This window comes from Podarcis melisellensis, assembly GCF_964234715.1.
Source record: "Podarcis melisellensis genome assembly, chromosome: 5".
In the NCBI taxonomy this organism is placed as follows: domain Eukaryota; kingdom Metazoa; phylum Chordata; class Lepidosauria; order Squamata; family Lacertidae; genus Podarcis; species Podarcis melisellensis.
In genome coordinates, this window is record NC_138537.1 from 30,625,417 (window position 1) to 30,639,611 (window position 14,195).

At 46.2% G+C, this 14,195-nt stretch overlaps 1 protein-coding gene across 1 annotated transcript; it reads left to right on the plus strand.

Annotated features, from left to right (window-relative positions):
- The first annotated feature begins 7,981 nt into the window (after positions 1 to 7,981).
- LOC309370116 (RING finger protein 228-like) lies at positions 7,982 to 10,516 on the plus strand. Its single transcript, XM_081911520.1, has one exon. It carries the CDS (start codon positions 8,321 to 8,323, stop codon positions 9,281 to 9,283), a length of 963 nt encoding a protein of 320 aa, XP_081767646.1. The 5' UTR covers positions 7,982 to 8,320; the 3' UTR covers positions 9,284 to 10,516.
- Positions 10,517 to 14,195: the final 3,679 nt, after the last annotated feature.

Here is a 14,195-nt window from a genome sequence, read left to right on the forward strand (position 1 = left end):
CTGGATGGCATGCACAGCTCTGCCCTTCAGCACCATCCCACTGCTCCCTGCCCACACCTCACTCTGCCTAATAGGCTGGCCCTATTAGGGGAGCCATGTACACTCAGCAACGATTGTTATGTTTTTTTATTGCCCGGGAGCGGGAAAGGAGGTCCATGCTGGTGTTTCTGCCTAAGCTGCCAAAATCACTTGACTGTGCACCCTGAATTTGGAGAGGGGCACTTTATGCTCCGTCTAAGGCAGCAGATGATCTATAATAAATATGTTAATCTTGAAAATGCCACAAGACTTTGGGTGGTTCCCATTTTCTGACTCTCATTGTAATGTGAACCCCACACCTCCAGTACAAGTGGGAGATAAAAGTAGAAATCAATGGAACAGATTTTAATGTCTTTCCATCCCCAGACAAGAAAGAAGATTCCACCTAAACATTAGGAAGAATTTCCTGACAGTAAGAGCTGTTCGACAGTGGAATTTGCTGCCAAGGAGTGTGGTGGAGTCTCCTTCTTTGGAGGTCTTTAAGCAGAGGCTTGACAACCATATGTCAGGAGTGCTCTGATGGTGTTTCCTGCTTGGCAGGGGGTTGGACTCGATGGCCCTTGTGGTCTCTTCCAATTCTATGATTCTATGATTCTATGAAATAATAAAAAGAGAGGCATTTAAGCCATTTCTTTATCATCATCATCATCCTTTGAAAAATTGCCCTGCCATTGCAAATACCAATGCAAAAGCATCCATTCCCGTGTTGGAAGGGGTTGGGGCTGAGAGATAATGGTTTACAACAGCCCTGTCAATTCTGAAATTATATTGCAGTTAGGAGTTGAATTCATTGTGTACAACAACCCTCCCATGTTGCCCAGTTACATCATATCGCCTGTTACAAGTTGGGAGTCAGCCTAGGTTACAGTACAACTGTGTGAGGTAGTCCGCTCTATTATTCCCCTATTGAAGGCTGGGGAGCTGCTCTGAGAGACACTAGTTTGAGATGGCTTTGCACTGTATTCTACTGTTAATATTGCTGGTAAGAAGTGGGGTTGAGGCTCACTTATTCACAGCCAAAAAACAGCTCATGCAAAGTGTAACCCAGTCCTTCCAAGTCAGTTCCAGTGCTCCACTGCCTTGCCTGCAGAAAAGGCACACTTTTAAATATTCCACAACTAAATAAAAAAAATCAAAAAAATCAAATGGTTCACATAAATTAAATGTGAACTTTTATTTTTGCTTGTACCTTTTTGTTTTGGGGTGAACAGGCTGGAGCCTGATCACAGATTCAGTAAAATATTTGATTTCTCCATTGATTTCTCTGGCCAGTTCTCACTTCTGCCCTGTGAGAGAAGAAAATGAACTTTTAAAAGACTGTTGAAATCAGAAATTAAAGGGATTTGTCTCCATATATAGAATTATCAGTGTTGTTGTTAATAGGTTTATTACTCACTTGTTACCAAGATCTCAAAGTGGTTTATACTTAAAAACATAAACACCATTAAACATTCATATAAATCATTAACATTTTCATGCAAAAATCCACAAGGCATATAGATGCATCTACAAAAATAGCATCTTATAGCATGAGTTACATTGTAGAAAATGTATATAAATGTGTATGTGTGACATCTTGCAGTGTGGCAATGCTCCTCTTCAGGGTTCCAGCCACTCTTTTCTCTTCTTCTCACCAGCAGTCAGACAGTATTCTGTGTGTACAGTCTCCATTGGACGTTTTGTTTTTTTGGTGGGGAAGACATTTGCCCCATAGTTTTTCTCCCTAAATATTTTTTGTACTTCTCCTAAATGTGTTGATATCCCCTTCTTGTTTCTTGGTAATGACACTTTGGCTGCATAAGAACCAACACCCGAAGAACTGATTTTGCTATTAATGTCTACAAGGGGAACCTGCAACAAAAGGTTGCAGCATGAAGTGCTTCTGCTCATGGCTGACTAGCTGCAGCCCTGTCTTCTTCCAGGACAATCCAGTCCATTTCTACTCCTCCCCTGGTTTTCCTTCCCTCTTGGCAACATCCAGTCAGCATTCCACTGCTGTCCTCCCTGCGATGTTCTTTCTATACTTCTGCAAGCCTTGGGCTTCCCCTAAACCTGCTCAAAGCTCCCTCTTCTGCATGGACGGTGCCTTTTTGGGTACATAGAGTACTACATAAGGACTAGCACTCAAAGAACTGAGATTGCTAAATATATGCAAGTGGGGACTTGCAACCAAAGGAAGCCCCTCACCAAAGCAAATAGCTGATTTTCCTCAGGACTGAAGCAGAGGAAGAAAGAGGGTTGTCATAGCCTCAATTCATGTGTGGCCTGATCCCATTATCACTCCCACAACAGATGCAATTTGCATTTTTTTCTTTAAAAAAAAAAGAATTTTCTAACTTTGGAGCTGTGTATCCACTGGAATTTAAATGGATCATTGTGTTGATCAAAAGTAGGGATGGGGAAACAGGGACCCTCCAGTTGTTGTGAGACTGCAGCTCCCACCAGCTCCTACCCAGAATAATAAAAGTCAGGGATGATGGAAGTTGTAGTATGTATCTGTAGATGGAAGGGCCGCTGGTTAACAACCCTTTACCTCAAACTCATAACCTACCAAGTTGCAGGGATAAAATTTAATAAATTGAACATGGACTATTGTGTTTCTGTACAACATTTTGAGCATGCAGTAGGTATCTCACTGAGGTTAGAGTCTCCCGGTCTTGTTAGAACTTTGAACAACAATGAGTGCCTAAAGCAAATATAAACCCCATTCTTGTTTATGAAGAAGCAGCTACACCAAATGAGGTCTGGGAGTCAGAGTGCCTTGTGGGCAAAGTTCCAGTTGCAATTCTCCCAGCTTATTTCCAAGAGGGAAGGGGGAAATGCCTTAGATCCACCTAATTTCCTAAGGAAAACTATGACAATGGCCCAGTGTGTCTTGAAGCTCCTTTAGTTTCCAAGTTGCTGTGTCAGAGTGTGCTGTACATTTGCTGACCCCTTTGAGTGAGTCAGTATATTGGACTAGGACCTGGGTTCATGGCTCCATTCATGAAGCTCAATGGATGGTCTGAATAAGGGGGCGAACTATGTATTATACTGCCTTGAGTTCCTTGGAGGGAAGGTAGAATATAAATGTAATGCTAAACTAAATAAATAAAGAGAAATAAGGTAAAGATTAAGGAGACTACAGTGTAAACTCACTGTATACAAGTTGTACAAGTGACAATAAAGTATTTCAATAAATGCTATGTAAAGGAGCTCTGTAAACTGAACATGTATACTCAGATGATATGTAACTGTATATTTTGCATTGTAACTGTTCCAAACATATCTACCTTAGGTTTACACGTAATGCCTTTTGAAAGTAAAACTCCAAATGCTGCTTAATCTGAAGTCCTGCTTGCTGTGCTTTGAGATTTAAAACTATAAATGCTCTAAGATATTCCTGTCTGAATCTGAGATTTCATATGCATGATTTGAACTTTGGAAAACTGTGTAACATTTGCAGCCTGTTAGCCTCGTGACTATCGCTAGGGTTTGCTTGTATGCAACTTGTAAAATAAAAGGCTGTACATGGGAGCTTGAATTCAAGGGTCCTTTTAAACATTCATTTTAGATTATGCAGAAGGAGGGAACACCCCATGCTTAGAATGCATGCTTCAGTGTGCTGTTTTTTCTCTGTAATATTTATGGTATTTAAATATGTTTGATTGTGACTGTCATAACTGCAGTCCTTTTGTACACAGCATAAGCTCCCTCTGATGTCATTCAGTTTTTTGGGTGGGGGGAAGGGGTGTGTCATGGAGAGTTCAGAAGTGAGAGGTTAAATTGTTGAAATGCTTATAAATAACCTTACCAATGTGTTACCTTCAGAGCCCAATGGGGCCAGTTTGCTTACAGGAACACATTAGCCTCTCAACATTTAAGTCTGTGGAACTGGCACTTTTATAAGTGCCACATAATGTCCATTGTTTCATTGCAATGAATCGATCCTTTGTGTGGCTGTGCGTTTTCTCTGGAACTCCTTGTCCAGTAATATTATGGGCCATTTCTATACCACACATCCAGGAAAATGTCTTTAAAGCATGTGGTTTCATACTAGTTTTCAAATAATGCATGTGTGACGGAGAGGCCCTGGGACAGCCTCTGGTGATGGAGCCACCATCAAGAGCTGATGAAATCAGGAGTGAGAGAGAGGGACTTTCTGTCACTGTGGGCAGATGATGTCTCTGACTGAGAGGGTTCAGATAGGGACTATCTGTCACTGAGGATAGAAGGGACTTTCCATCAGTGTGGGCATTGGGGGGTTCTGACTATCTCTGTGGGCTCAGACAGGGATTACCTATCAGTGGGTATAGATAGGGTTTAAATGTTACTGTGGGGACCTGGGAGCTTGTACTATCTAAGTGGGGTGAGCCAGGTAGTACAACTCAGTTTGGATTCCCTGAGAGGAAGCTATATCTTGGAAGGCGCTATGTAGGTGTTGCTAGTTAGGACACTGATAGGTATTCTAGGTGGGAAAAGTCTTCCTGAGACTTGGTTTGGAAATTAGTGCTGCTTTGAAATTCTCTGTTATGAATGTGTGTCTTAAAAGAAGCTTTGTCCTCACTTGTGAAGCTATCACACTTTAAACCCTCATAGAGTGTAAATAAACAATTCAGTTTTGTTGCAGAAGTGATTTCTCATACTTTCACACACTGGATGGGGGAAGAGTGGCTATCAGGCAGCCTTCACAGAAGCACAATACCTTGCTGCTGTTTAATAATAATAATAAAAACACTACCAGAAATAGTTAATCATAGACCTCTCCTGAGGTTACAAAAGGAAGGGTTTTTTAAATCTATGAACACACCCATAAAATCAGTCACGTTACCCAGAACCAACCTTCAGTGAGGGTGTCTGTCACAGCATGTCATAGCCTCTTTCATATTTGTTTTCTCCATCTTTGGATAGGTCACAATGGGTTTTATAATATTCATTTTGCCCCAAGGCAAACAAGAGAATTAAAATTCTTATTTTTTGTATCACATTAGCAAAAGCTGCCATGGAGTGTGATTCGGTTCCATTAAAATAAACGAGCCCCTTGCAATTAGGATGTAGGTTGCATCTGTTGTGTAAAGGGAGCACTTTAGAACGGGATCTGCCAAGGAAATGGAGTGTGCGATTGAAGGGCAACAGTGAGTGAGCCATTGCAAGTTTTCCAAATAAGGCGGAAAGATCTCTCATGTAACATTTTATGTTGCTACTATTTGATATTCTGCTAAGCTGTTTTGTGCCCCATTTGTGGAATGGGTGGTTCTGGGCCTGGACTTAACCTTGGGTGTCTAGGTGATGGCTGTAGCCAGATGCATCTTTGCCCAGCTTAGGCTTCTCCACCAGGTGTGTCAGTTCCTGGAACTTGAAGATAACACATGCTTTCAAATGTGGACCACTGCAGCACACTCTATGAGGCTGCCTCCTGTGCCCAGGAGCTTTATTAGGTCCACAAAGGAATGAATAACAGAGCAAAACAATCCTCCCCTTGTGCTGGACTAGGCATGGTGGGTTTGGTACGTGTCCTTCTGCCCAACTACTCTGGCTCAGTCAGCCTCCCACTAGTTGCAAGATGGGCAAGGGCCATGGTGGCAGATTCCCTGCTGGCGGGAACCAGCGGAAACCCCATGGGTGTTTGGAGGGTGGGGATGGGACAGATCCTGAGCTGTTTTTTTAGCTGCCATGTGAAGACATCAGCCCTGATCATTCCTCTTTCACCTACCATGGCTGCCATGATAGCTCAGTTGGTTAGAGCATGGTGCTGATAAGTCAAGCTTGCAGGTTCAATCCCTGTATGGGACAGCTGCATATTCCTGCATTGCAGGGGGCTGGACTAGATGATCCTCAGGGTCCCTAACTCTACAATTCTATGATTCTATGATCAGTAGGGCAGTAGGTAGTAGCCCAGCCATGATGCCAAGCACTGTCAATGAGGGCAGGTTAGGATTAGTTGTTAGCCCGAAATTGTTCACAGCAGACTGCCTGTTGGGAGCATAGATGTTATTGATGATAGCTTCCAGTTGGTTTCAAATCAAAATACTGATGTTTACTTTATGTATGGCATGGATTGGTAATCTGTGGTCATCCAGATGTTGGCCGAGGCTAATGGAACATGGAATCTAACAACACCTGAAGGGCCACAAGTTCTCCATCCCTGCTTGATGGTTTGGGGTCAGGATATCTGAAGGATCCTTTCTTCTGTAACTCTGTAAATCTTTCTGAAGGGAAGTCTGCTTTGATCTCTTGCTAATGCCCCTGAAGCATTTTTAGGAAGGCTTTTGGGCACTAAGTGTTTTAAGTCTGATTGGAAAATTGTTCTAATGTTGCTGGAAATTGGTCTTAATGGATGTTGTTATTTGTTGTCTGTGGCTTTAGATTATCCTGGGTTTTGTTTTTGTTTTTTTGTTTTGTATTAGAATTTTCTTTCAATCTTTTCTTGTTAAGATCTGCTGGAAGAAAGATGGGGCAAAATGTTTTATATGCTTTAAAAATGAAAACCAACCAGCCACAATGCTACTCAGTGGAGCCACAAAAAGGTGTCTAAGAAGGTACCTTTGGTCCATACAGTCTAGTGCTGGCTGTTCTGTGGCAGGCAGCAGCATCACTGCAGGCTCAGGGATACAGATGTGCAGTTGGTAATTTTAGGCTCTAGGCTTAATGCTCTGCCCTCTTCAGATGGCAATGTTTAGGAAACTGAGGTAGTTGTTTAAGCACCCCTGCCTTAGAACATCTACCCTCAACCCAAGGTAATAATAATAAAAATACATGCCAAAATTGTATGTGCTATTAATAAAAAAAATGTTGTTCCCCTTTAGGTGGTGGTTGTGGGTTAAACCACAGAGCCTAGGGCTTGCTGATCAGAAGGTTGGCAGTTCGAAGCCCCGCAACGGGGTGAGCTCCCATTGCTCGGTCCCTGCTCCTGCCAACCTAGCAGTTCGAAAGCATGTCAAAGTGTAAGTAGATAAATCGGTACCGCTCTGGCGGGAAGGTAAACGGCGTTTCCGTGCACTGATCTGGTTCGCCAGAAGCGGCTTAGTCATGCTGGCCACATAACCCGGAAGCTGTACTTGGCCAATAAAGCGAAATGAGCGCCGCAACCCCAGAGTTGTCCGCGACTGGACCTAATGGTCACAGGTCCCTTTCCCTTTCCCCCTCATCAGTCTTTTTGACAATACTGAATTTTATAAATCATAATGAAAAGTTTGTTTTACCCTCTTCTGTGCATGGCATGATTTGCAGCCTTCTATTAAGTGCAGCCATTATTTAAACATTCACACAGCTGAACCCAAACTTTTACCAAGGGTGGCTAATAATACAAACAAGGGGCTTAGTGGATAAATTAACAGCAAGATACCTAATGGTAGAGAAACAACAACAGAAGCAGGCAGCTTTCACAAAAACGTGCTTCAGACTCGTTTATATATAGCTCAGTTGGTAGAGCCTGAGGCTCTTCATCTCAGGGTTGTGGGTTCAAGCCCCGCATTGGGCAAAAGATTCCTGCCTTGAACTAGATGACCCACGGAGTGTCTTTCCAACTCTATGATTCTCGCTCTCTCCCATAACACTTCTAAAAGAATAGTGCTGTTAAATAAGCTTTATTTTACACACGGTTCCAAAGGAGCATGGGAACCTCCTGGCACTCACGGGCGGCTATGGACGGGCAAATTTATTTGAATGCGTTTTGAATCAGTGAATTTAATGTATTGTGCATCTAATCTGGCGGGGGGGTGGGAAAGCTCTCTTGCCTCTTTACCTTTCTCTGTTATACCTATATAAATATGCACACGCATTTGAAAGCACTTGCGCGCGCACACACGGGATGGGGGTGGAACGCCTTGCCCGCATAGCAGCACTTCGGTGCGGATCTCGCTCCCCGCCGTCTCCCCTTCCTCCGCTCGTCCCGGTGCTCCCCCCAAACCCGCCCCCTTAAGCCAGGCGGCAGCTTCCGGCTTCCCTCTCCGAGGAAATGAGCTCACGCACAGGCAGGCCGGCCGCTTCGGAGAGGGAGTGGCGGGGCCGCCGCCGCCGGAGAGAGCCTCTGCCCGCTCGGGCCACGGGAGGGGGGGCTACCCGCGTGACATCACCGGGCTGGGGAGAAGCAGCCTTAAGAGGGGCACCGGAGGCGGGGGAGGGGAGGGGAGTCGTGCTGAGATCCAAGCCATCCCGAGGGGGTGCCGAAGCCTCCTTCGCCAGGCAAAGGAGAGAGGACGGAAGGGGGAGCATCACGCGCAACTGCGGCCAGCTGAGCATGTGAAGAGCCCGCGGAATCCCGGGGAGGGGGAAAGTGAGCATCTCCCGCCCCGGCCCCCTGATGCGCGGAGGAAAGGAGGACAGCATGGACCAGCAGGCAGAGCAGGAAGCCTGCAGCCCAGGCGAGCTCGAGGGAGGGGCTCGGCAGGATGGCAAGGAGGGGGAGGCGCTGAAAGGGACCGAGGCGCAGCCTGTTCCTCCTCCTCCTCCTCCTCCTCCTGCTGCTGCTGCAGAAGCTGCCATCCGGGCGCCTTCCGCGCCGCCGCAGCCCGAGGCGCTGCTCAGCTCGGGCGAGTACGAGTGCCGCATCTGCTACAACTTCTTCGACCTGGAGCGCCACGCGCCCAAGCTGCTGGAGTGCCTGCACACCTTCTGCCAGGACTGCCTGGCGCAGCTGCACCTGCGCGGCGGCGAGCACTCTCCGCGCGGCCGGGGCGCCCCCCCCGACTCCCACCTCACGTGCCCGGTGTGCCGGCACCGCACGGCCCTGCCCGACGGCCGCGTGCACAGCCTGCCCGTCAACACCAAGCTGGTGGAGGGCATCTTGCAGCAGCTGCGCGGCTGGGCGCCTCTGCTGCGCGACCTGCGCGCCCAGCGCCTGCTGCTGCTGCAGGTGCCCCGGCCCCCCGCCCGGCAACCCTCGCCGTCGTCGGACCGCAGCAGCGGCGCGGCCACCATCACCGTGGGCAGCCCGGACGCCTCTTGCTCGGAGGACCCCGGCGACGGCCACTGCTGCGCCTCCTGCCGGCGGAAGGCGGGATGCGTCTGCCTGGTGTTCACCTTCCTGGCCATGGTGCTGCTGGGCTTCGCGTGGATGGAGTGGCTGACGGGCTCCATCTTCCTCGGCGTCGCCCTCGTGCTCCTCTTCGCCTCCACCGTGCCTTTCATGTACAGCTACAAATCCAGGAGCGAGCCCAGGACTATCTTCTTCGCCAGAGCGACGGCCGGCGGCTCCAGGGAGGTGGCGTCGGGGCGCAGCACTCCCGCAGGCCGCGGGGCTGCCGAGGGCAGGAGCCGCTGCTAGACTGGCGGGGTTGGGGCGGCCTCTCCGCTTTTAATTTATTTATTCCTTCCTTTATTTCCGGTGCATGATAAGCTGCATGATGTTTAAGCAGGTGGGGTCTTCCCCGCTACATTTGCACAGCCGGGCTGGGAAAAGCTTTCTCTTCCGAATGTCTCTCACGTCGGGCGACTATTAAAGGCATAGGAGCCTGGTTAGAACAAGAGATGTGGCAACCCGGACACTTGCGATTCCTACCCTTGGCAGGGTTGCCACCTTTTCCCCTGGCAAGGTTTCTGATTTGCATGCTAGGTAGGAAGTTTTTTTGGGGGGGAGGGAGGGGTCCATAGCTCTCCTTTGCATGCAGATCACAATTTCAGCACTAGTTAAAGGGACCTTGAGTAGGTAGGCAGGGAAAACTCCAAAATCCACGTTAGGGCAATGCATTTATTGGGCCAACCCAAATGACACAAAATAGTGTGTGAGATTTTGAGCTCTTCCATGTGATTAGATGCGTGAAGAGTTCTGGAGAACTTGGAAGTTTCCACACTGTTCTGGTCTAATAAAAGCATTGCCTTAATGTGGCTTTTGATTTCTTCTTCTTATGGGCTACCCTTTGCTCTGTGTAGGGCTGGGAAAGACTCCGTAGAAGTGAAGTGGTCAATACTTGTCCAGTGGCAGCTTCCCACATTCTTGTGGGCAGGCCATGAGGAAGAAATCTCCCAGCTTGCCACACAAGCTGGGAGGGTCCCAGAGGTTGGAGAAATAAAAGAATGAAACTTTCATCCTCCTGAAGGAATGATGGGCTGGAAAAGTCTTAGGCCAATGACCTCTCCTGCAAAGTTCCTTTTTGCATCTGGACTGGACTTAGCCCTGCCATCTATTTGTTGTGCCAAAGTTAAAACTCCAGGAATGTTTAAAGCAGAGTGAGTTTCTGTAGAGTGCCTTTTCTCACTTCTTCCAAGGACAATCCTCATGCACACCCTAGATTAGTTGGTGCACCTTCCAAGGCAGACAAATGCTTTCCTCTCTCAGAAATTATGCACTGCTCCCCCAAGACATACTGAAGAAATGTGGTATTTGTTGCGTGGCACCCCATGCAGTTGATCATGATGTAGAATCAAATGCATTGCTATATTTTTGTGGTTAAAGCTGGAGCAAAGCTGGGGTATGGGATAGGCCATTCAAATAGGCAGCTCTTTCATGTCACATTCCTTTATTCTTGTTCTTTGAAAATGAAAGAAGTGGTTAGAAAGTCATTGCAATTGTATGTCTTTCTGATGTGTAAGGTGTGGCAAAACCAGACCCACTTACTGTTCCTTGGGATTTCTTTGCCATTCATATTTCCACAGAGATGAGCAAAGAATTGGAGCTAGCATTATGAAATGCAAATAAGAAATGTGTAAAACTGCCATTTCTTATGTTACCATTTCTTTAGCGGATGCAGCGCTGGGTGCAAATATTTGCCTAGCACCCCCAAATTACCACAGATAGTGGGGGAGGGGCGAAGCTGCAAACTGCCAGCCATTGGGTGGGGTGCAACTCTCCCCCATGCTCCTGCAGGAGAGCAATCCCTGTAGAGGCTTGGGAGGGAAGCTGTGTGCCTGCCAGTCATATGGTTGGTGGGGCGCAGCTTCCATCCTAAGCCTCTGCCGGGATCGCTCTCCTCTTGAGGAGGCTTGGGAGGCAAGCTGCACACCCGCCAGCCATATGGTTGGCAGGGCACAGCTAGCAGGCATGCCGGGAAAGGGGAAGCCACTTGCAAAGCCACACAGCTCCCCCACTCACTGGAGCACCCCTGAGAGGCCAGCGCCCTGGCGCGACGCACCACTAAGCCCCATGGGAAAGATGGCTCTGCACATGTACAGTATTTGAATGAGACTATTCCCAAATAAGAAAAACCTGGATAAGGCTGAGCAAGTGGCTTGGTGTTAGGGGTTGTATGTGTTCAGAGGAAATGCCCTTCCACTGCACCTGTAAGACAATGAAGAGGACAGTTCACCTCCCGCTCCAACTACACAATCAAATAGATAAAGCAGAGCTAGAGCTGTTGCTGTCATCATCACCTAGGTGTTCCACTGGTGCTCACTCTTCTTGTCAACTCCACTTACTCTTTACACCTTCCCAAAATTTTCCCCCAGCTCCTTCCACTCACTCACTGAGCTCATTCCACCCCCATGCTGTCCAATTGTCAATCCCTGATGTCATAGTGAGGTCAGGACTTCAAAGTGAAGCACAGAGTTTTCAGATTTCAGTGAAGGTCTGAAGGAGATGTGGGAGTGGCTGGATGTGAGCTCCCATCTGCCCATTAGCTTGTCAACCCCACCCAACTCAAGGTTTAACAGGGCTCACTAAACTGCTCTGTGAAATGCCCCTCCTCCCTACAGGTGTGTTTAATGGGGACATGAGGTGCTTTGCCCAGTGAGCTGCTAAACTGCTGGGTTAAGGGCTCCTCAGCCCTCCATTAAACCTTGCTGTGGGCACATTTAACCAAGGCTCTATTAAACACTGTGCCTGGGCTGGCCTGTTGTTTCTCATGCTGCAGTTGGCATGGCCACCAACATGTTACGTTCTTATGTATATAGGGAGATACTACTCTGCATCTTTTGAGTTTCTGACCAATTGTTTGGCACTTTATTCGTTTTTTTTAAAAAAGCAGTGTTTAAAGTTCCTTAAGACTATTTATCATAACCAGCAAGTATTTAGTTATTTATTTGTTTAAAGAACGTCTGCCTTACCCTTCAGCCAAAAATAAATAAATAAAGGCTTGCAGAGGAGGCATCTGAAGGCAGCCCTGTGTAGGAAAGTTTTTAATGTCTGTTGTATTATTGTATTTTTAATATTTTGTTGGAAGCCGCCCAGAGTGGCTGGGGAAACCCAGCCAGATGGGTGGGGTATAAACAATTTATGGTAGTAGTAGTAGTAGTATTACTCCACATCAATAAAAGCAAGACAGTGCCTTCCCTCAGCTTACAATCCAGAAGATAGGACACAAAAAGAAGAGGCAGACAAGTAGATAAGGTTCCCCAATGCAGACAGAAAGCCCTCAGTTTATAGAGTGCAGTGGGGATGGACAATGAGGAGGTGGAGACCACGAGCTGTTAGAACTGGAACTAAGATAGATGCTATGTTGGGTGTTATCCAGGTCCATACAAATCAATGAGACACATTTGTCAATAGCTTTATCAGGATGTGGACCACACCTGTTGAGGAGAGGAAGCACTTTAGAATAACAAGTGCTATAGAATAATAGGATCTGAAGAGAAGCCAGAGTATAGAGATCAGTAGTTGTTTTTTAAGTACACCCAGGGAAAAATACTAAAAGTGAGCTACTGATTTGTTTTGGGTTTTTTTGTTATTTTTGCACCAAATGCACTTTTTGGGTTGGGTGGGTCAGACATCCAGGTACCAGCCTTTCGTTGTATTGATTCATCATATATTTGGGGGCTCTCTGAAGAATGCATGCCTTTTCCCCACTGAAAATACTGTGTGTGTTTTCAAAGTAGATAATACTAAAGTTCTGTCTGTGGCAATTAATATGTGATTGCTAATTCACATGTGCAAGCCATTGCTTGATGCTAAAGTTAAAAGGGCTACTGCCACCAAAAAGTCACATAGGCCTTGTTCAAACATGCATGCTCATGGCTGCAGTGTTGTGGTGACTTTCAAATGTAAACAAACCATTACAGATGTAGAATCACCAGTAGAATCTTCAGAACAGTGATCTCACCTCAGACATAGTTCACACATTCAGTTGCCAGTACTCAAATTAGGTTTGTGTGTGAAGCTGCAGAAATAGTGATGAACACACATATGTGAATTTCTTCTGAACATGCATGCGACATAGATTTTGTCTACATGTCTCTCAAGCATGGTAAAATTGCTCCTGGACTGTACCACTTCAGGCTGATGTGAGACTCAAATGATAAAATACCTTCCCATTATATGTATGTGTGTGTGTATACATACATACATACATACATACATACATACATACATACATATACCCTCCCATTTATAAAATCTCCCTTCACAAAGAAAATTTGATGTCAGGGAATCTCTACAGCTATCGATGTGAAGGGGACTTCCATTTTTTTTGTCCCACCTCCCAACTGAAATTTGAAATGTCCAGGAACTGCATTACCATATGACTGGCTTTTTCTGTGTAGAGAAGCCCTAAAGTGTGTGTGATTATGATCGATTATTTAATCTTTATCAGGCTTTGTTTTTGTTTGCTGCTGACTGAATAATTGGCTGGGGATAGCTGGCTTATTCTTAAATATAGGCCCATAGACCTATGTTAAAGGTAAGTCAGCTCAACTGGATTCTGTCGTTACACTATGCCTGCTTCTTACACACTTTCAACGTATGTGCTTTTAGCTATTCTCAGGCAAGGTGGGGATGCTCTAACGAGACTTTGCAAAAAGTCAGATTGTTTCACAAGGTCTCATGAGAAAATCATTAGCACTCCCAGAGATGGCCCACTGAATGAGTCTTGCACAGGAACCAAAACTTATAAACTCTTTCCATGTTGGCTCTGAATGGGACTACTAGAGATGCTTTCTCTTCTCCTCACCAGCTGCCTTGTAGAAGGCAGGCTGGCTAGTTGTGAGGCAGTTAGGTGGATTTCTATGGATTATAGGGGTGTACGCAAGTCCCAGATTTGTCTATTCATTATAACAGGCACATGGAGTCTATGCAACTGAAGCTTACCATGCAACTGAAGCTACCATTTGATGTTACAAGTAGACCACCGGCAACCAATACAATCCACATAGAATTGGAAAGGTTTGGATGGAAATATTTACCATTTTTGTACCATTGTGATATGTGGGCACGTTCTTGGGGTTTTTTTTGCTACTACACAAAAGCAAAATAAATCACTCCCCTTCTTCCAGTTTCCATTAGTGGTGAAGGCTGCTAATCATAGACGGGC